The sequence below is a fragment of the Dama dama genome, chromosome 23 (genome assembly GCF_033118175.1).
Source record: "Dama dama isolate Ldn47 chromosome 23, ASM3311817v1, whole genome shotgun sequence".
NCBI classification, from domain to species: domain Eukaryota; kingdom Metazoa; phylum Chordata; class Mammalia; order Artiodactyla; family Cervidae; genus Dama; species Dama dama.
In genome coordinates this window covers 78,941,102-78,963,115 of record NC_083703.1, presented here as the reverse complement: position 1 = coordinate 78,963,115, position 22,014 = coordinate 78,941,102, and the positions used below count along the sequence as shown (strand labels likewise).

The following is a 22,014-nucleotide window of genomic DNA, read 5'->3' as shown; positions in this document are numbered from 1 at the left end:
GCTGGCTGAGAGAGAAACCAAGTGGCCTAGGCTGATGGTGCAGGCCCCGTGGTGGGCTAAGGTGCGCGGTGCTGCGCACAGTTCAGCGAGCAGACAGGCGACGGGGTGAGGTGGCCCAGAAGGGGCAGAGTGCCTGGAGGACTCAGTGTTTGCTTCTGGGAGGGAGTCAGGACCTAGGCACCTATGGCGGCTTCCGGGCAAAGGTGATAGGCAGGAAGATGGGCAGGAGGGAAGGCAGGATATGGGCAGGGAGAGGGGCCGTTTGGAGAACTGCCCACGGCCAATTTGGGAAGAGGCGGGAGAAGAGGTGGCGTGTGGTGGGTGCTCAGGACGTCCACGGGATGAAGGACGTGCTGATGGCAGCGACCTGGGGGAGTGGTTTCCACACTCACATCTCAGAGACAGACCTGGAGCCAAATCCCAGTGTGGACAGTGTCCTGAGGCTACTGAGCCTCTTGCTAAGCTCCGCTTTCTCATTGATAGGTTACTGAGTGCTTCTCACGTGCCATGGCATCTTTGGGAGCCCAGGGTGCTGTGAGGGAACAAGAAAACTAAAGAACAAGGATAGTGAACTGCCGGGAACTGGTATATGGAGGAGACTGAGCAACAAGCAGGGTGGGGTCGCTGCCGACTGTCCCCAGGGCCGGGGGCCAAGCAGAGCCTTGAGTGAAGTGAAGAGGAAAAGCCGTAGAAGAGGCGGGGAGACCCGCAAACGGGCAGAGGCAGGAGGCACGCAAGGGCCTGGGGAGCACGCAGAGCGGAAGCCTGTGGTTGGCTGGGGCGTGGGCGAGGGCGACAGGAGGCGAGATCACAGTGGGGACTAGACCAGGGGAAACGGGGGCCCAGGGCAGGGTTCTGGGGTAAAGGGGACCTTCCGCACGTAGTGGGGGCTTCCCTGGGGGCTCAGGGGTAAAGAATCCGCCTGTAATGCAGGAGACGTGGGTTCGATCCCTGGGTCTGGAAGATCCCCTGGAGAAGGGAATGGCAGCCCACCCCAGTATTCCTGACTGGTGAGTCCCACGGACAGAGGAGCCTGGCGGGCTGCAGTCCATGGGGTCATAAAAACTTGGGTATGACTTAGCGACTGAACAGCGACAGCAAAGCGCGCGGTGGGCTGAGATGGGACAGAGAAAGGCGGCAGGGCCTGGGGATACAAGGGGGAGGCTCCCTGCTAACATGAGATCCATCCAGAGGCAGCGCAGCGCAGCGGCCCCTCTTCCTTTCCACCCCAGGGCTCGAAGTCGCAGAGGTGGGGCCTCTCAAGTCGGGGTGAAGTGGTCCAGGCGAGACCCCCCTCGAGGCACGTGGAGTCCACGCTTTAGCCAGACCCCCGTGAGGACAAAGCCGTGGGCACCACCCCCACCGCCTCCGCGAGAGAACGTCCTCATCCATGGCAGGGGCGGAGCGCTGAGGTTTCAGAAAAGAAAGGCTCTGCTCCCCAGAGAGGCGGCGTGGGCGCAAGGGGCCCGCCTGCACGCCCCCACCCGCCCCGCGGGGCCCGGGGCACAGCGCCCGCCAGGCTGAGAGCTGCGCACACCCCGCTCTCAGAGAGCGGGGGTGGCCCCTGTCCACCGGGCGGGGGGCTTGGCCGCCCCCCAGCTCCTAAGCCGGCCCCCAGACCCTTCTGGTGAGCACAGCTCTGCCGGCGGTTTTGCCCAGCCGTTATTTTTAGAAAACTAAGGCCATGGAGAGTTTCCATTGAGGATTGACTCCTCTCGGTTTCCTAGGTTGAGAAAACAGGAAGCCCTTCAGAATCCGGGCTTTGAAAAGCTTCGCGTGAAGCCGCACCGAGCCCCACCTCCGCCCCTGGCACCGCAGCTTTCGCTCCTGCCTGGCGCCCCCGCCCAGGGCCCCCAGCCCCGCATGCTTTCCCAGAGGGAGGGGAGGAGGGTGGAGGGTGGGGCTTCTGCAGCCAGCTCCTGGTTCGGGGAGGCATTGGCAGCTGGTACACAGTGCCCAGACAGAGCTGGTTAGCTGAATGCATGGAGTCATCCTCTGAGTCCCTGTCAATGGACCCATTCCTGCACGTGAGAACCGGCCATCACTCTAATGTATCGACCCTGTGTCACTTTCTCATATGTATATACGTCTGCACATACTAGTCTGCACACCAACATCTGCTATACGCTGGGGACTGGGATAATTTTCTGTGCTCTCACTTAAGCACCTCAACAACTGTAGACAGAAGGGCATGTCTTTATGCAATGTGCAGAGGGGGAAACCGAGGCACAGAGCAGTTCCATCACTAAGGCAAGGCTCGCACGCTGAGGAAGCGGCAGAGGTGGGTGTCCAGTCCCTGCCGCCTGGCTCTGGGCCCTGAACTCTTGACCTGTCCCTGCACCTGCTTTCGGCAGACATCTGAAGAACAGGAAGGATGCCCAATTCATTTCTGCCCCAAACCGAGCCCGCTGATGCAAAGCACTGGGTTCACTGTCCAGCACGAAGCATGGGGGCATCACTACCCATCACAGCTGCCCGCTACACAGGGCCGGGTACCTGGCATCATGCGAGGAGCCCAACATCCTCACACTCCCGAGACGTACACACCATAAGGAGTCTCACTCTGCACACGAGAACACAGGCGCGGGGAGGTGAGGTCACAGCCCATTCAGTGAGGGAGCTGAGTGTTTGCTCTCTCCTTATTCTGGGCGCTGCAGACTCATCCTGGCGGGGGTTTTCAAGGGAAAGCACCCTGAACCCAGGGGGGCCTGGCGTGACCACGAGGGGTCTCTGCACACACCTGACACTTAGCCCTCGCTGCTCACCTCTCTGCAGTTCCAGGATGAGACTGAGATGAGAAAACACAGGAGGAGGAGCCTGTGGGAAGACATTGAGTGCTGGAACGGGGAGGGGGGGATCCATCTACCGTTGAAGGGGTCTCAGGGGGTCTGCCCCCCGCTTCTGCCCCTGGGGCCAGTCCCCACAATCAGCTGCAATAACCAAGGTGCACACACACCCTTGAGGGCGGTGCACAAGCCTGCCTGGCGTCCGGCTGCCGATGACGGCAGCTTTCCCCAAGAACGCTGAGGGCAGGCTTTTTGTGATTGCCACTCTCCCAGGACCTTCCCGTCCTGGTCCTGACTCTGAGAGCCGGTGCCTCAGAGAGGTGGTGAGAAGGGGGGAGGAGGAGAGAGAAGGGGGAGGAGGGGGAGGAGGAGAGAGGAGGGCTAGTTCCCTGACGCCAGTGGCTGGCAGCGCCTTGTTGGTTCCCTGCGGATTCCCCAGTGTCTCCTGGGGCAGGGGGTGATGGAACTTTGCAGAGTCCCTGGAGGACGCTGGTACTTGAGAAGGCTCATAGTTTGACCAGGGAGGAGGGGTGAGGGGTGGAATTCCCGCCTGTGCTGGAAGAGATGGAGATTTTGTCTGCACTGCCGGCTTAGTCCTTGTGGTGGCTCCGCCCACTCCCCTTTTAAAGGCCCCTCTTGAGAGCTGTAGGTTTTGTGGGTCAAGCTGTGTTTTGGTCACACAGTGGGTGTTTTCTGGACGTCCCAGTAACAGACAGAGTTTGGTACAAGTAAAGCACCTCAGGGCATTCAATAAAAAAGGAGACTGTGTTTCCCAGATCATGCCCTGTGGCCCAGCTCCATTCCTGCCATCACAAGTTTTAAAAGTCACCATGTGGGCAATTTTCACTAACAAACCCATACCACAAAACAGCATCATTTCAGGGGGTGGGGGGGTCACAATGTGGGAAGGCATTTCTTATGTTAAAAGTTGTCGAATGTATTATCGCAAAGCACAAAAACCTGTTTTATAAAACAGCCCGCTTGAATTAGGTTCTAGAAAGCTGACCACATTCGTGTTTTTCCTGCCATCTCACTTGCCCCTTCTCTTTCTTTTGTAGTCAATGAAATTATCAGGAAGGAGTTTTCAGGACCTCCCGCCCGAAATCAGACGTAGAAGAAGTCATTAGCAGGACACCGTCCATCCACAAGGCTGACCCTGGAGCCTCCCATGGCCCCTGGCCCTCCGCCCCAGCGTCCACCCTGCCCCGGGGCTGCGGGCAGGGCCAAGTACCCGCCGAAAGCTAACCTTCATCCCTGAGCTCGCCGCCTTTCTCTCTGCATCCCGGGTCCTGCTCTAACCCCCAAAGAGCATCTCCGTTGACTTTGATGGTGTCCCATCCAAGCCTTAAGTGCCTGCTGACCCCAGATACATTCTGAACAAGACTGGCCGCTGGAACAGAAGATGAGGGTGTGGCAACTGAACCCCAGCCCTCGCCTTCACTTTCTTGGGTCACCAATACAACTCTTGTACCTTTTGAAGCAAAGGAGGTTCTCCAACAGAGCAACCAAAGGAACGTGACCTAGCTGACAGGCTGGAGAGAAACAGAGAAGCGGCCCGTCCTCACCTAGTGGTCGCATGGGCCTCACCGTGGATGGGCCACAGCTCAAGCTTGATTTTTAGATTTTCTGCTTCTGAAGCAAAAAACAAACCCGATCTGGCTTATACAAGTTCACCTGTTAAAACTTCTTGGCCTTAAGTTATGACATGTGTATTCGCCCCCCCCCCCCCACCTTCTCTGCTTTCAAAAAGCTGGCTGGAGGTGGTGGGGGGGCTTCTCGGCCAGCTGCCCTGCCCCCTGCATCGGACTGGTGGGCCTCACCCCAGCTGCGGGGAGAGCGCCATCCACTGCAGCCGGACAAGCTTCACAACTCTCTGCTCTCCCCACGTACTTTTCTCCAACAGCCCAAGCACTTTTCCGTAATATAGTTAAGAAGAATCTCAAGCATGTGCATTGAATTTTGAGAAGGAATGGCAGAAGGGCTGAAGCAACCCCCACCCCACAAACAAAAACCCAAAACCACGCAGGTATCTTTGTTAAGTGAAGTGTGGTCATTGGCAGGTCCAAGTGTTTCAGTGGGTGGGTTCCTCCAGGAAGAACGCTGAGTCCCCTGTCCGGCCTAGACTCAAAGTGGGACACACCAGCTCGGGATCTGACTCCAGAGTTCGCTGGTTACCTTTACCTGGACCATTGAAACCTGCCCCTCTCCCCCACCCCCAAAGACACATCTACATCACCTGCTTCATCCAGCACAAAAGTGACCTAAATAGAAGCAAACCCACTCCCTGCACAGCCCTCAATCTGAAGGCTCTCGGCTCAGACCACTCAGAAGGGGTACGCAGTGTACGCCCCCATCCTGTTTCTCTCTGTGGAGTGCACCCACAAGAGTCTGTCTCCCTTAGGGCAACTTTTGCCAACAAATAAAACACTCCAAGTTCTTGGCAGGTGAGTTTTTAATCACACAGATGTTTGTTTACACTAACTGCAGAAACCCAGGACAGGCCAGGGATTCCTTTTCAGAGGTTAATTGCTTCTCCCCTAATCGGCTTGGAGTGTAAATATTCCCAGCAGTCTTCAAAAGGCTTTGATCAGGCCTGCCGCCTTGTAGAGTTGAGACGGGTAGCAGTTAGGGTTCCCCATGGGTTTTCTGAGTCCTGGCTTTGTTGTCAAGTCTCCCCAGAGAGGGAAAACCTTTTGACAGCTGGGCCAGAACCCAGAACCTGGTGACCCGGGCCTGCTGTCTTTGGGGCTCCAGAGAGAGAACACAATGCCTTTGCAGCCACGTGTCTGTCCCCTTTCGGTCAGGACCTTGCATTTCTTTTCCCCCCAAGGACGGGGACTTTTCCCACCCACCCCAAGCAGAGTTTAGCAAAATTCTTTTCAACAAACAGAGTATCAGTAAGAAGCTGACCGCCATTGCGAGATGCAGACTTTCTGGGATGCAAAATTCTTCCTCACTGGTAAAGAGTTCCTTATCTAAGCAGCTTTACCCAAAGAACTCTCCAGCAATACTGACTTCACGGGGAAGGGGCTCAAGCGTTTGGTGAGCAGTCTATTCTCACTTGACCTGGCTGGGAGCCATTTTTCTTTTTTTGCACATGAGGGAACTTGGCCTTTCCTCGGTTATCTGAATGTTTTACCCAAGTGCCTTCCTGCTATTGTAGCAAAGTCGCTCAGCTGCATTGTGCATGAGGTGAAAAAGGACTAATGCGTTTTCCGTCACTGTTCTAACCATGTTAGTGCAAAGGGCCTCCTAGTAGCTCAGACTTCTGTACGTATAGGTGTATGTGCTTGTGTCTGTAAGACACACACTTTTTTCCGAAGACATCCTAGCTGGGTATTATAGGAAGCACTTTCATAAACAGCTATACCAAATAACAAGGGAAAGAAACAGAGGCATTAGATTCGAGACATAAACAGGCAAGAGAACGTGTAATAGGATGTGACAGCAATCAAGAAAGTTTTGTCAGTGACAGAGGCCAGGGGGACGTTTCGCCAAGTAAACTGTTCATGAAATATTTTCAGTATGGGAAGAGGCAATAGGGCCTCAAAGAGAGAGAAAAAGGATGTCTAAACTGTCAAGATGGGTGTGTTGCACGTGTGTTAGAAGGATCTGTTAGGTGGAGGTTTGCACTTGCTACATCCAAGGTCATGTAAATAGATAACCCTTCCAACAGCAATCTGCCCTGTTGCTGAATGTAGTATATTTCCAAAGTTTGCGAGTCTTCCTGTATTGTACAAAAAACTGCTGCTTGATAATATATAATGGCAACCCCAAATTAATGAGTATGGTATTAAATTTTATTTTCTTATCTGTATTTTTATGCTTTGTATCTGTCCTCAAAATATCACATCCTTGTTGGAATTAGAAAATATTTATAAGTGGTTAAAAATCTTTTTCAAATGTCTCGTTTTGCATACCTGTTGAGGATTTTTTTTCCTTGAGAGAGAGGATGTATTCTTGAAGACGTGTTACTCATTCCAGGAGAACAAAACAAAAACAGCCCACCTCAGAGCCCGTGTCTCCCGTCCTGGAAGAGGCCACATCCAGATGCAGGGGGAGGGATGGCTTCGTGGGAGGCGGCGGCCCCTGGGTGCTGCCTGCGGATGCTGCCAGCTTCGGCTCTGAGCTGCCTTCTTGTCACTGGGCACTGGGCAGTGTCTCGGGCCCCAGGAAGTGACCCAGGAGGTGATTCTGAGGTGACGGAACTGCCCGTGTTGTAGTGGGGAGTCTAAAAAGGCTCCTGTCCACAGAACACGAGCGCAGGCTGAGGTTGACCGAGCCGACTCAATCCGGGCAGACAGACACGTCACCCAAGGAGCGTGAGAACTCTGGGGAACCCAGAGACACCACGCTGGCGAATCCCAGCGACTCCTTCCAAGGTCAGGGACGCGTGGACGCAGCCTTTCTTGTTTGCATCCAGTGGTCAAGCCATCCCTCCCAGGAAGCCAGCCTTGGCCGGCGTGGAAGCTGTCACATGCACACAGATCGGAAGCCGATGTGTTCTCATCTGTCACTCTGAACTAAAGGGAGGCTTGGGTGTGTTTATTTTCATGTCAAACCCTTTCCAAGTGCTTTTTATTTGTTCAGAATTGAAAGAATGTCAGGGTCTGGTTAACAACTGTTTGCTTAACATTTACAAGAGGCACAGGGGTTGTGACATTTTTGACAAGCTGGGGTAAGCCTTCCTGAACTCACTCTTGGAGGGCCAGCCCCTTAGTGGGTACCCAACACATCTTAACCCTGGGTCTTGGGCACTAAATCTCATGGAGCCAAGCCAGCCGATGCAAGCGGTTTTCCTGCATTCCAGTGACTGCCTAAGAAAAAGAAGCATCACATGAAACTGATCCCAAACATCAACTTCTTTCAGTTTTCATGAGTGTCTTGAGTTATAGCCAACACCACTGTCTTAATTCTGTTTGAATACAAACTTTTCTGGTGGTTGGTGAGCTAGCTGTGCTCCCTAAGCCAGCTCCCCTCTCAAAAATACAAGCTGGGGTGTTGAGTGCCGGAAGAAAGGATTAAAACCCTGCCCTTAAGCAGCTGCTGGCCAATTAGAGTAAACTCTGCCTGCCAGTTTGGGCTTTAGATGCAAATGATGCCATTAGCAGGTGCTTTCAGCACGCTGATTGGCCTGAACTGATGGAGGCCGTGGCTGGGACAAGCTGAGCACCTTGACACACATCTTGTCAAAGAACCTCACCGCTGTTGCCTCTTGAGCCCTCAGAGGGGAGATGATGTTAAGAATGTCCTTGTTAACTCTCCAACAGATAAAAAGTCTCTCTCCTGGGGTGGTGCTGGAAGGCTTAAAGATTTTGAAAATCTTGACTGTTAAAAAGGAGTTTGAATACATCACATTCCTATGCAAAATGTTTTTAATCTCCAGTTTAATGTAGTTTATTTTTGCTATATGTAAAGTATTTTTATACGGCTTGTATCATGATAGTTTAGCAATAAAACTGTTGAAAGCAATGGCTCCTTGGGTGTATCTCTTCTTCTATAGAGATGCTGTTCAAATACCCCCTTCCATTTTGAGTTCATAGAGCAGGGACTATTTTTTTGTGTGCATGAACCATGCGTGGCTCTCCTGCTCGTCTCAGCCCTATGAGACCGGCACTTACCCATTTTACTTCTGACCTGATGCTTATTATCACTTTCAGAAAAGTACCCATTAGGCTGCGTCGGGTCTTCGCTGCCACACGCAGGGTTCCGTCACATCAGGCGCGACCTTCCGCTGTGGTTCATGGGCTCCGCAGCTGCGTGCATGCCACGGCAGGGGGACCTTGGTTCCCTGACCAGGGATCGAACCCGAGTCCCCTGCACTGCAAGGCACTTTCTTAATCACTAGTGGTGGTTGGTTTAGTCGCTAAGTCGTGTCAGACTCTTGCGACCCCATGGACTGGGAATCTACCAGGTTCCTCTGTGCATGGGATTTTCCAGTCAAGAATACTGGAGTGGGTTGCCATTTCCTTCTCCAGGGGATCTTCCTAACCCAGGAATCGAACCCGTATCTCCTATACTGCAGGCAGATTCTTTACTGACTGAGCTAGAAGGGAAGCCCAAAAGGTAGTTTGCATGTGTTGAAAGGGAAAGTCGCTCAGTTGTGTCTGCCTCTTTGCAACCCCATGGACTGTACAGGCCATGGAATTCTCCAGGCCAGTATACTGGAGTGGGTAGCCTTTCCCTTCTCCAGGGGATCTTCCCGACCCAGGAATCAAACCAGGGTCTCCTGCGTCACAGGCAAATTCTTTACTAACTGAGCTATGATGGAAGAGGGAACTCCTCATCACTTTATATTTACAGATTTATTATAAAGGATACGATACAGCTCTGGAAGAGATAGAAGAGATGCATAGGGCAAGATCTGGAGAAGGGGCTCAAAGCTTCTCTGCCATCTCTGGGCTCATCACCCTCCCCGCCCAGCACCTCGATTCACCAACTCAGAAGCTCTCCAAGCCTAGTCATTAGAGATTTTTACCATGGTTTCATTATGTATGTGTGATTGATTAAATCACAGGCCATAGGTGACTAGAGCCCTTCTCTGCTCTCTGGAGGTTCCGGGGCCGAAAATTTCAACCCTCCAATCATGCCTCTTTCAGCAGCCAGTCCCCTTCTGGCAGCTCTCTAGGGGCCCCCAACCACCAATCATCTCATTAGCATACAAAAGACACTCCTAATACTCTGGAGAGGACTTCCCTGGTGGTTCAGATGGTAAAGAATCTGCTTGCAATGCAGGAGACCCAGGTTTGATCCCCGGGTTGGGAAGATCCCCTGGAGAAGGGAATGGCAACCCACTCCAGTATCCTTGCCTGGGAAACCCCATGGACAGAGGAGCCTGGTGGGCTACAGTCCATGGAGTCACAAGAATCAGACACGACCTGGAGACTAAACCACCACCTCCAATGCTCAGGAGGCTGTGTGGAAGGAACCACGACCTCTGACATCAGAAGCCCAAGGTGACAGCCATGAGCTCGGTCTGGATTTGCCCTATCCCCTCCCTGCTCCCCCACTGCAGCTCAGCTGTGACATGTCTCTAGACCCCTTTAGAAGTAGCATGGTGGCCACCTTGGGCCAGCTCGCAGGGGGCCCCAGAGCTCTTACAGGGAACTGGGCTACGCTGGTCACTTGGAAGGCAAAACAGTCTCCTGGCTGGAATGTTTTACAAAATCCCCAAGTTCCCCCAAATTATCTTTTACCATCAAACCCACAAGCAGAATTGGATATTATAAAGACTAGAATTTTCCGGCTGGCTTCCTCTTTATAACAGTTTTTTCTCCTTATAGCTAAAGCATCTATGAGGTTTGGGAAAAGGTTGCTATTGAAAGTGTTAAAGTAATACAGTTCAAAGGTCATCCCACTCTTCAGCGCATCCCCTAAACCCCAGGCAAGCAGGGTCCCTGTCCCAGGCCCTGTGCTTCAGGGACCCACTCCACCCCACCATAGCCTGCATTTGGGATATCTTCTTGGGGACTTCCCAAGCCCCCGCCAGTGCCTGGAACCAGCTGTTCCATGTGACTACGGCATCCCAAGCATACACAGGGTCCTGCATGACTGCTGGCTTGAAATACCCCTGGTCCCCCCTCTAATGGGGCCATCTCATCCATTTCCTTCGGGGCACAAGGTCAGCCAGACATCCCAAAGAGCTCCAGGACCCACACCTATGGGGCCCAGCCAGCTTCCAGAAGAGCTTCCTGGTGAGCAGATTGCTCCTAACGGTCAGCACAGGATTTTCATTTCATGGCATCGTATGGGGTTGGGCCAACAGAACGGGGCTGAAATACTGATTTGCACGTGCACGTGCTCAGCCGCTTCAGTTGCGTTTGACTCTCTGCAACCCCATGGACCACAGCCTGCCAGGCTCCTCCGTCCATGGGATTTTCCCAGTGACAATACTGAAGTGAGTTGCCACACCTTCCTCCAGGGGATCTTCCCGACCCAAGGATCAAACCCGCATCTCCTCCTGCATTGCAGGCAGGTTCTTTACCACTGAGCCACCGGAGAAGCCCATGAAATGTTGATCTGAGTATGACTCAAGTCACTTATAAATACAAGAGTCCCACCAGAAATATTTTCCAGGAACCCACCCCCCACATTCACCCTAGCAGCAACTCTGCCCCTTCACGATTTTTGCTGTACCTGTATACATCTGGTTCTCTTTAAATTCACTCACCTTCTGAAAACCTCATGTCCCTTTTCCTGAATAGGACCCAGAATCATCTGAAGCAGAAAACAAAATATAAACCTATATAGATAAAACTATATGACCGTTTAAAAAATAAATTTGTTCTACATTTATGTGAGCTACGCTTGGTAAACAAATTCAGCCTGTGCCTCAGTTTCCCCAGATGTAAAATGAAGATAAGAATAGTCCCTGTTTCACAGGCAGAGCTTATGCATGTTAACTATTAATACATCTACTAGTTAAAATGTTGGGAAACTTAATAGTCAAAGGTGGGCTTCAATTCCCCAATATCTGGAAGGAAGCATTCAGAGCTTTGACGATAGGTCTTAAATTTTTCTAACTGGATAGCTAGTTAACCAACTAGTTAACTAGTTAAAGCCCCAAACTTGAACTTATCCAACTTTCAAATCCTGAAACAAAAGGGAAACACACCCTGGGGCATCCAACCTCCCCTCCCTGGGGAGACTTTACATTCTGCTGATGTCCCTTGCTCCCTGCAGCAGAGAGGTGTACACGTCTGTGCTGAGGAGGAGAAGTGTAACACTGGCTTATAACACGTGGGAAATTAAAGAAGAAACAGAGCTTCCAGGAGAAAACACAACGCTGACTCCTACACAACCTTCTCAGGTTCACAGAAGGGAAGGAAACGGGTTTCCTGGCGAGAGCAGGTTGACTGTGAAATAACCCGGTGATGGAGGCACAGACCACAGGCACCACTAGGAGATGAGAGCAGAGCAGCTTCTTTTGCTTGAGGAGCCCTGGGAGCTGCGATGAGCTGGACCAAGCTTCCTGCAAAGAGGGCTCCCACTCTAAACTGTCTCTGCTTCCACTCTCCCAATAAAATTCAGAAGTCCAGCCTGGTAAGTGGCTTAACACAGAGTTATCACCAAAGAGATGGAAACCCTTGCTTCACCGCAGGACTTTTTGGGAATTCTTGGTTTACTAGAGTTTTTAAACTCAAATTCTGCACTGGGACTTTCCTAGTGGTCCAGTGGCTAAGAATCTGCCTGCCAGGAGAGGGAGGGACGAATTGAGAGAGTAGTGTTGAAATATACACATTACCATGTGTAAAATAGATGGCTAGTGGGAAGTTGCTATACCACACAGGAACTCAACCTGGTGCTCTGTGACAACTGAAAGGAGTAGGATGGGGTGGGAGGCAGGAGGTAGGTTCAAGAGGGAGGGAACATATGTGTAACTATGACTGATTCACGTTAATATATGGCAGAAACCACCACAACACTGTAAAGTCATTATCCTCCAGTTAAAAATAAACGGGCTCCCCCGGTGGCTCAGACAGTAAATCCGCCTGCAGTGCAGGAGACTCAGGTTTGATCCCTGGTCAGGAAGATCCCCTGCAGAAGGGAATGGAAAACCACTCCAGTATTCTTGCCTGGAGAATTCCATGCACAGAGGAGCCTGGCAGGCTACAGTCCACGGGGTCGCAAAGAGTCGGACACGACTGAGCGACTGACACAGACATAGCCACACTCACAGATTTTTTAGAGCAGAATCCACCTGCCAACGCAGAGGACACAGGTTCGACCCCTGGTCCGGAAGACTCCATATGCCTCGGGACGACTAAACTGGCGCGCCACAACTACCGAAACCTGCATGCCTTAGCGCCCATGCTCGCAGCAAGAGAAGCCCAAGGGCCAGAGAAGGACAGCAGCCCCCACTCACCACACGAGAAAACCCGCGTGCAGCAACCTGGTACCAGCACAGCCAAGAAATAAAATTCTGCGTTGAACTCCAGGCACAAAGTATGGCGGCAATCGAATCTTAGCTTTTTTTTTTTTTTTAAGTGGAGGTCAGAGGGAGCAGCTGAGGGCTTTCTATGAGCTACTGATGAAACACCCCAGATCATAAGGTTGCTGGTATCCGCTGGTTCTCAAAACGTCAGGGCTGCCATGGAGATCTGATCAAGAGCTCTCTGCAATTAATACCTTCAGGACAGTTCCTGAGGAAAAGCATTCATAGGACCATCATGGCACCAGATTTTACATACACCCTCCCTCACATACCTGCTCTGGATTCACGCACCTGTCTGTGTGACCTCTCCATTCTGACAATCAGGAGGCATCTCTAGCTCAACACGCCCCCAACCTCCCTAATTTTCAATCTCCTCTCTCCACTGCCTAGCCCCAATCCTCTAGCACACCCTGTTTTATGACACGTGTTTATGACAACACCATCTAAGCAGCTGGGAGTGGCCCTGGATCTTTCATGTCCCTGGGCCTCCACACATCAGCAAGCTTTGGTGGCTCCATCTCTGGAATCCCACCTCTCTGTCTCGGGCCTGCTGGACCACCTTTACCTTCATGCCCTGGCCACCCTGGCTCATACCCACCCGCCCTGTCTGTACACTGACTTCCCTTTGCATTTTTTTCTTTCCCCAAATTTATGAAGGCATGATTGACAAAGTGTGCATAGTTAAGACGTACAACATGGTTATCTTGATACGTTAAAAACTGTGAAACTGGAGGAGATTAAGACGGCAGAGTAGAAGGATGTGCACTCAATCTTCTCCTGCCAGAGCACCAAAATCGCAACTAGCTGTTGAACAACCATCGACAGGGACACTGGAACCTACCAAAAAAAGATACCTCACATCCAAGGACAAAGGAGAAGCCACACCGAAACCGTAGGAGGGGAACAATTATAATAAAATCAAATCCTATACCCGCTGGGTGGGCAACTCACAAACCAGAGAAGAGTAATACCAGAGGAGTTCTGGCACTGCCGTGAAGGTTTTAGCCCCACCTCAGGCTCCCCAGCCTGGGGACCGGGAATCCCCAGGGAATCTGACTGAGGGCCAGTGGGATTTGACTGCAGAGCTTCCATGGGACGAGGGGAAAGAGAGACTCGTGGAGGGCACAAACAGGGTCTTGTGCACACCAGGACCCAGGGGAGAGGAGCAGCGACCCCACAGGAGACTGAGCCAGACCTACCTGTGAGTGTCTGGGGGCCTCCTGCAGAAGGGTGGGCCGGAAGTGGCCTGCCACGGCAGTGGGGGCACTGGCGTGGCAGTCGTGGGAGATGCATCTCAGCAAAGTCCTCTTGGGGGTACCAACAGCCCTACTATAGAAGCCGACAAACTCCAGGACTGGGTCACCTCAGACCAAACAGGGAGGGAGCAGAGCCTCCACCATCAGCAGGACTGAATTAAAAGTTTTACTGAGCATGGCCTGCCCATCACAGCAAGACCCAGCTTTCCCCACAGCCAATCCCTACCATCAGGAAGCTTGCACAAGCCTCATCCACCAAAGGTCAGACAGAAGGAATAAGAACTACAATCCCATCAGCCTCCAGAACTAATACCACAATCACAGAAAGCGACCCAAAATGAAAAGAAGTAGGATTATGTCCCAGATGAAGGAACAAGATAAATGCCCAGAAAAACAACTAAATGAAGTGGAGATAGGCAACCCCCCAGAAAAAGAATTCAGAATGACAGTGAAAATAAATCAGGATCTCGGAAAAAGAATGAAGGCAAAGACTGAGAAGATGCAAGAAATGTTTACCAAGGACCTAGAAGAACTAAAGAACAAACAAACAGAGGTGAACAATACACGAGAAGAATGGGTAAGTAACCTGGAAGACAGAACTCAATGAATTTGGTAAAGTTGCAGGTTACAAAGTTAATACACAGAAGTTTAATGCATTTCTATACACTAACAATGAAAGATCAGAAAGAAATTCAAGATGCAATTCCATTTACCATTGCATCAAAAAGAATAAAATACCTAGGAATAAACCTACCTAAGGAGACAAAAAGACCTGTACTCCAAAAACTATAAGATGCTGATGAAAGAAATTGAAGACGACAAACAGATGGAAAGATATACCACATTCGTAGACTGAAAAAAATCAATGTTGACAGAATGGCTATGCTACCCAAGGTAATTTACAGATTCAATGCAATCCCTATCAAATTACCAATAGCATCTTTCATAGAATTAGAACAAAAAAAATCTCAAAATTTGTATGAAGACATAAAAGACCCCAAATAGCCAAAGGAATCTTGAAAAAGGGAAAAAAAAAAAAAAGGGAGCTGGAAGAATCAGGCTCCAAGACTATACTACAAATCTACAGTCATCAAAACAGTATGGTGCTGGCACAAAAACAGAAATATAGACCAATGGAATAGGATAGAAAACCCAGAAATAAGCCCATTAACCTAGTCAATTAATCTATGACAAAGGAGACAAGATTACACAATGTTGGAAAGAAGGTCTCTTTAACAAATGGTGCTGGGAAAACTGGACAGCCACATATAAAAAAATGAAATTAGATCATTCCTAACTCCATACACAAAAGTAAGCTCAAATTGGGTTAATGACCTAAATGTTAGACTGGACGCTATAAAACTCTTAGAGGAAAATATAGGCAGAGTACTACTCTCTGACATAAATCACAGCAACATCATTTTTAATCCATTTCCCAGAATAATGGAAATAAAAGCAAAAACTAACAAATGGGACCTACTTAGAAGCTACTTCACAGCAAAGGAAACCATAAATAAAAATACAACCTACAGACTGTGAGAAAATATCTGCAAATGATATGAGTGATAAGCGATTAGTCTCTAAAATTTACAGCTTATGACACTTAATAGCATCAAAACAACCCACTCAAAAAAATGGGCAGAAGAACCTGAGTAGACATTTCTCTAAAGAGGACATACAGATGGCAAATAGGCACATGAAAAGATGTTCAAAACCACTAATTACAGAAATGCAAATCAAAACTACAATGAGATTATTACCTCACACCAGTCAGAATGGCTATCATCAAAATATCCACAAAAAATAAATCCTGGAGAGGGTGTGGAGAGAAGGGAACCCTCCTGTATGTCACTGGGGATGTAAATTGGTACAACCGCTATGAAGGACAGTATAGAGTTTCCTTAGAAAAACTAAAAATATAGCTACCATATGACCCTGAAATCCCACTCCTGGGCATATATCCAGAGAAAAACATGGCCTGAAAAGATCCATGCACTCCAATGTTCATCGCAGCACTGTTTACAATAGTCGAAACATGGAAACAACCTAAATCTCCATCAGCAGAGGAATGGATAGAGAAGATGTGGTACGTATATATGTATGCATATGCACATATATATACGATGGAATATTACTCGGCCATCAAAAAGAATGAAATAAGGCCATCTGCAGCAATGTGGATGGACCTAGAGAGTGCCATACTGTGTGAAGTAAGTTAGAGAAGAAAAATATATGACATCTTTTATAAGCGAATCTAGAAAGAAATGATACAAATGAACTTACTTACAAAACAGAAAGGGACTTATAGACTTAGAAAATGAACTCATGGTTGTGGGGGTGGGGAGGATGGGAAGAGATAGTTAAGGACTTTGGGAAGATCATGTGTGTACACAGTGCTATATTTAAAGTGATAACAAAAACCTATTGTATAGCATGTGGAACTCTGCTTGATGTTACGTGCCAGCCTGTACTGGAGGGGGTTTGGAGAAGAATGGATGCACGTATGGTGTATGTACGGCTGAGTCCCTTCACTGTTCACCTGAAGCTATTAGAACATTGTTAATCGGCTACACCTCAATACAAAATGTTTTTGGTGTTAAAAAAAATAATAAAAATAAAATAAAAAACAACTATGAAACTGGAGGACATTGTTTTACTTACATATGGAATCTATGACAGAAAATAGTCAAAATCTTAGGAACAGAAAAAGTGGTTTCCGGGGGTGAGGGAAATAGTGAGAGGTTGGTAAAAGGGTACAGAATTTCAACTGCAAGATAATCAAGTTCTGAGGAGCTAATGTAACACAGTGACTGGAGTTGCTACTGAGTCCATGTGTGCTCAGTCGTGTCTGACTCTTTGCAGCCCCATGGACTGGAGCCCGCCAGGCTCCTCTGTCCATGGACTTTTTCAGGCGAGAATACGGGAGCAGGTTGCCAGTTCCTGCTACAGGGTATCTTCCCAACCCAGGAACTGAACCCAAGTCTCCTTCGTCTCCTGCACTGGCAGGCATATTCTTTACCACTAAGTCACCTGGGAAGCCCCAAGAGCATATCGCCATTGTATCACTGAAACAAGCTAACGATACAGCAGTCCAAAAAAGTAGTAGATGGGACTTCCTGAGCGGTCCAATGGTAAAGAATCTGCCTCTTAATGCAGGGGACATGGGTTTGATCCCTGGGCCAGGAAGATCCCACATGCCTCAGAGAAACTAAGTCCAAGAGCTGCAACTACTGAAGCCTGGGCGCCTACAGCTGTGCTCTGTAACAAGAGAAAGCTGTACACTGCGACTAGAGAGTAGTCCCTGCTCGTTGCAACTGGAGAAAACTGCATGCAGCCATGAAGACCCAGAGTGCAATCAAAGATAGATAAATAAAAGTAATGGATAAATAAATAATGGTAATGGATGTGTTATTTAATGGGGGATCCTTTCACAGTTTTTATCATCTCGTCATGATGTACACTTTAAATATCTTACAATTTCACTTGTCACACCTCAGTAAAGCTGAAGAAGACATCGGGGTTCCGTGGGAGGATGACAATAGAAGACTCCTACTCTGTCATCTCGCTGGTATCACTTTTTAAATTTCAAAATAACAGCCAGCTCAGTCACTTAGGTCTGAGAGGCTTAGCAGCCACCAGTCACAGGACCAAGACCTTCCTTTCACGTTTAGAATGATCTGGAATTCTGTCAAGACTTAGGATAACCTTCCCTGCTCACCACTTCACCAGACTCACCTCTGGCCACACATCAGCCCGTCCCGAGTTCCTCACCCTGTCCCAACCCATCTCACCTCTGTCTCGGCTTTGCTAAGAGCCAAAACTCTCTGACCCCGAGGTTGCTTGCCCTCATCTCTTGGGTCCTCAATCAAACATCTCACCCTCAGAAGGCTTCCCTGGCCTCACAGAATGTGGGATCTACCCTTCCCGGTCCACACACGCACCCCCACCACGACAGATGCAGAAATGGACTGGAGTTGATATTGAGTGCGTGTCTGCTCAGTCTTGTCCGACTCTTTGCAACCCCGCCGACTGTTCCAACCATCTGCTTGTTTACAGTCTGCCTCCTACACCTGTAAATTCCATGAGGGCCAGGACAGTCTGTTTTGGTTCAGTGCCATGTGCCCAGACCCTGCCCTCAGGAGGCCCTCCGGAAGTGTGTGCAGAATGAACAAACACGTCCACATTTCACACACGCAAGTGACACTAGGAACAATGGATTCATCCGGAATGCATGGAAAATTCATCATTTCCTAATATTTAACACATTTTAAAAAGCCAAACATCTGACTCAAGAGAGACCTTTCTCCTGTCGCGTATGTCTCTCTCTATTCACTTCTAATTACACATCCGTGGACGATTCCAGGCTGGCTCCTAGAGCGAGCCAGCTCCCTTTGCTGCGGACGGCAGTAAAGACCATCCTTCCTTGGAACCCAAGCCCGCCAGGCTCTTTTCTGCCTTCTGGCATCCTGCTGCCCCCCGTGGCCCTGCCGCCTGTAGAAAGCTGGCTACTTTGGCTCCACGGCTCCCTGGGGACAGGTAAGAGCCGGGCGGCCGGCCAGCTGCCGTTTACAAGCCGAAGGCGAACCGCGACCTCCCCGGGGAGTCTGCTTGACAAGGTGAACCTGCGGCGGACAAGGCGCTCCTGCCTGCCTGTCATGCTGTGGACGCGCTTGGGCGGCAGCTCACCTCCATCTGGTCCTCCGCAGACATACCTACGGCCCCGCCGCTCCCGGACCAACCTCCCCGTTGATTCTCCAGACGACGCGAAGCGGGCCAGGGCAGGCCGTGGGCGCTGCTGCCTCCCACCCCGGCCTCGCGGAGGGTCCTTCTGACCTCTGCACCACGGACACCTCGGCTACTCCGACGGGGACCCAGGCTCCCAGAGTGGGCCCGGGCCCCTCTGAGCGCCCAGAAGCGGGGGCCCCAGATCCCACCCCTTCCCGTCACCCAGCACCCTCAGCGCGTTTCGTCCTTTCATCCTGCTGATGTCAGGCTCTCAAACGCCCCGCATCTCCCCCTCCTGCGCCCCACCCCAGCTCCCAAAACATGGCCGCGGCTTCTCTGCTCGCCACACCTCATGGCCCACCGTGAACAAAACCCCACACAGTCAGCCCTTCCCGCCCGAGTGCCTGGTGTTTTTGCTTGGAAACCTACCCGCCTCCCAAGGCCCCCCGCTTCTCTCACAGACGTCCATGGCACATGATCACAAACGCAGTGGTTTAAAGTGATTCAAATTCGCTATCTTACGGTTCTGGAGATCAGAGATCCAAAATGGTGTCACTGGGCTCAACTCGAGGTGCCCACGGGGCCGTGTCCCTCCTGAGGTCTCGCGGTGAGGGTCCGCTTCCCGGCCTGTGGGCCTGCCGCCATCTTAGAGCCGGCAGCCGCCATCTTAGAGCCGCCTCGTCCGGCCGCCCTCCCTGGGGCTGCGGCTCCGGCCTCCCTTTTATAAGGGCGCTCCTGACCACATTGGGCCCACCTGGACAACCCACGTTAGTCACTCCACCCGGAGATTGGCGACCACACCTGCAAGTCCCCCACTGCCGTGTAGGGTAACATGCGCACAAGTGCCAGGGGTCAGTGGACGTCTGTGGGGAGCCGCGGTCCTGCCCTCGATGCCCCTCAGAGGGGCTGCCTGTCTTCCACCACCCTTATATCACTGGGCTCCAGGGTAGGTGGCTTCCTTACGATTTCTTTTTGCCACTTCTAGACTGTTCGCCACCCAGCCACTGTCCTCATTTCTTAGTAACTGCAGGTCCTGAGTCTGGGCACTTACTTCCGCTGTACCCCGTCTTAATTTTCAGCAATTTCATCTCCCTCAAACGATGCTCTCACCTTCCTGACCTTCTCCAGCTCTGGTCCTGCGATACTGTCCTCCTCCATGGGCCATTCTACCCTAGAGCAGTGGTTCTCAAACCTGCGTGCTTATCAGAAGGCTCGGGGCAGGGCTGATGAGAACGCAGATTGCTGGCTCCATTCCGAGAGTCTGACTCAGCAGGTCTCGGGTGGGGCCAGGGACCCCGCATGTCTGCCGAGGCCCAGGTGATGCCCAGTCCTGGAACGTCGATGGCTCATAGCCCTCGGAATGCTAATAACTGTAGCCCCGCCTCCCACCCGACACCGTCTCAGTCTCAAGCACCCCCCTTTTCTCACTGTCTTCTCTAACTCCGACTCCAGTCACCCCACATCCCACCTGCCACCCACGATCCTTTGCCTTCCGACCTTTTTTTCCCCACTTCTGCCTTTCCCTTGACGTGCCCCCGCCTCCCCCTCCCCAGCTTAAATCCCACAGCCCAGCATCGCCCCCACCCGCCCAAGCTGGTTAAATCCAACGCTCTGTTTCCTCCATGCCCAGGAACGTGGCCACAGAAAAACATAAACGCACTGCAGACCCATGACCATCACTGCCTGGACACCAGAGTCCATTTCTCCTTGTCCTCCACGCTAGACTCTTCCATATGCCCTCTCTCTCCATGAACTCCCAGAGCCGCCTGCGGCCACCCTCCTTCCCTTCTCCCAGCCTTTCTTCCTGTTTGGGGAGGAACACGGAAGCAGCTAGAAGGAGCTGCCATGAACTCTTACCACCACACCTGCCCCACCAGCATCAGGGCCCCTCTGCTTGCTTGGCTTTGCCTTGCAGATACTTGGAAAACCACCCCGTTCCTTTCTTAGATGCCCTCCTCCATTCCCTCTCACCTTCTCAAGACATCACCCAGCCTCCTTCTCTACTAGACAATTCTGATCAAAATACAAACACGCAATTGTTTCTCCTATCTCAAAATTGTGAATCCTACAATTCCCCCTTCAGCGATTGTCTTATTTCTATTTTCCTTTACAGTGAAACTCTTTGAAATACTGTATGTGTCCACTTTCTCCCATGCCTTTCCCCTCCCATTCTCTCTTCAACTTACTCCCATCACCTTCCATCCGGTGATGGTACCTTGTCAAAGTCATCAGTGACCCCAGGTCATTATTAAATCAGCGTTCAAAATCTACGGTTATCTCACTGGAATGGTTAGCAGCACCAGCGGGTTAAGCCCTCCTACTTTCCTGACATGCTTCCTTCACTGGCCCCAGGCCCCCGAGTCACCTCTTTTCCACTGGCCTCTCCTCACCATCTATCGCTGGTTCCTCCTCATCTTCCCAACATTGGGATACACCCAGGCTCAGCTCTTGGACCTCTTTTCCATCTGCCCTGGTTTCCTTGATGACCACATCCAATCACTTAAATACTATCCATGTGACCAGGACGCCCACATTTATATCACCTGCCTGGATCCTACCCCTGAATTCCAGGCTCAATTTTCCACCAGCCTGCTTGACAAACTCCATTTGGAACTCAAGGTGGCATCTGGCCTTGGACAGTGAGGAACTGAGGCCCTCAGTCCACAGCCCAGGGAGAACCAAACCCTGCCAACAGCCGCTGATTTTGCCTGGAAGTGGATCCCACTCCGTCAGGCCTTCAGCAGCCCCTGGCCCTGCCGCCTATTTGATCACAGCCCCATGAGTAACCCTGAGCAGAGGCCCCAGTTAAGCTGCTCCTGGCTTCCCAACTCAGAGAGACTGTGAGATGATGTGTTCTTTTCAGCTGCTAAATTTCAAGGTAATCTGTTACACAGCTACAGGCAATTAACTATTAGAGAGAGGTCAAGTAACCAGCCCGAGGTCATAGTTTGTTGGGAGGGAGTCAGGATCCAAGCCCAGTCTGTCCCCTACATCAGTGGTCCCCAACCTTTTCGGTCAACTCATTAGAAAAGACTCTGAGGCTGGGATAGATTGAGGACAGGAGAAGGAGATGACAGAGGATGAGATCGTCGGATGGCATCACTGACTCAATGGACATGAGTTTGAGCAAACTCCAGGAGTCAGTGAAGGACAGAGAAGCCTGGCGTGCTGCAGTCCATGGGGTTGCAAAAGAGTTGGACGTGACTTAGCGACTGAACAACAATCTTTTTGGCACCAGAGACCAATTTCATGGAAGACCATTTTTCCACAGAAAAATGGGATTTGGAGGGATGGTTTCAGGATGATTCAAGCA

The 22,014-nt window shown here is 50.9% G+C and overlaps 1 protein-coding gene across 5 annotated transcripts in view; it reads left to right on the top strand.

Moving 5' to 3' along the window:
• Positions 1-8,258, top strand: part of NFATC2 (nuclear factor of activated T cells 2) — a 158,910-nt gene extending 150,652 nt beyond the window's left edge. For all 5 annotated transcript variants that reach the window (XM_061127517.1, XM_061127520.1, XM_061127515.1 and 2 more), the window contains one exon: positions 3,845-8,258. In XM_061127517.1, coding sequence (XP_060983500.1) covers positions 3,845-3,900 — 56 coding nt within the window. In that variant the 3' untranslated portion in view covers positions 3,901-8,258. The remainder of the gene's footprint in view (positions 1-3,844) is intronic.
• The last annotated feature ends 13,756 nt before the right edge of the window (positions 8,259-22,014 follow it).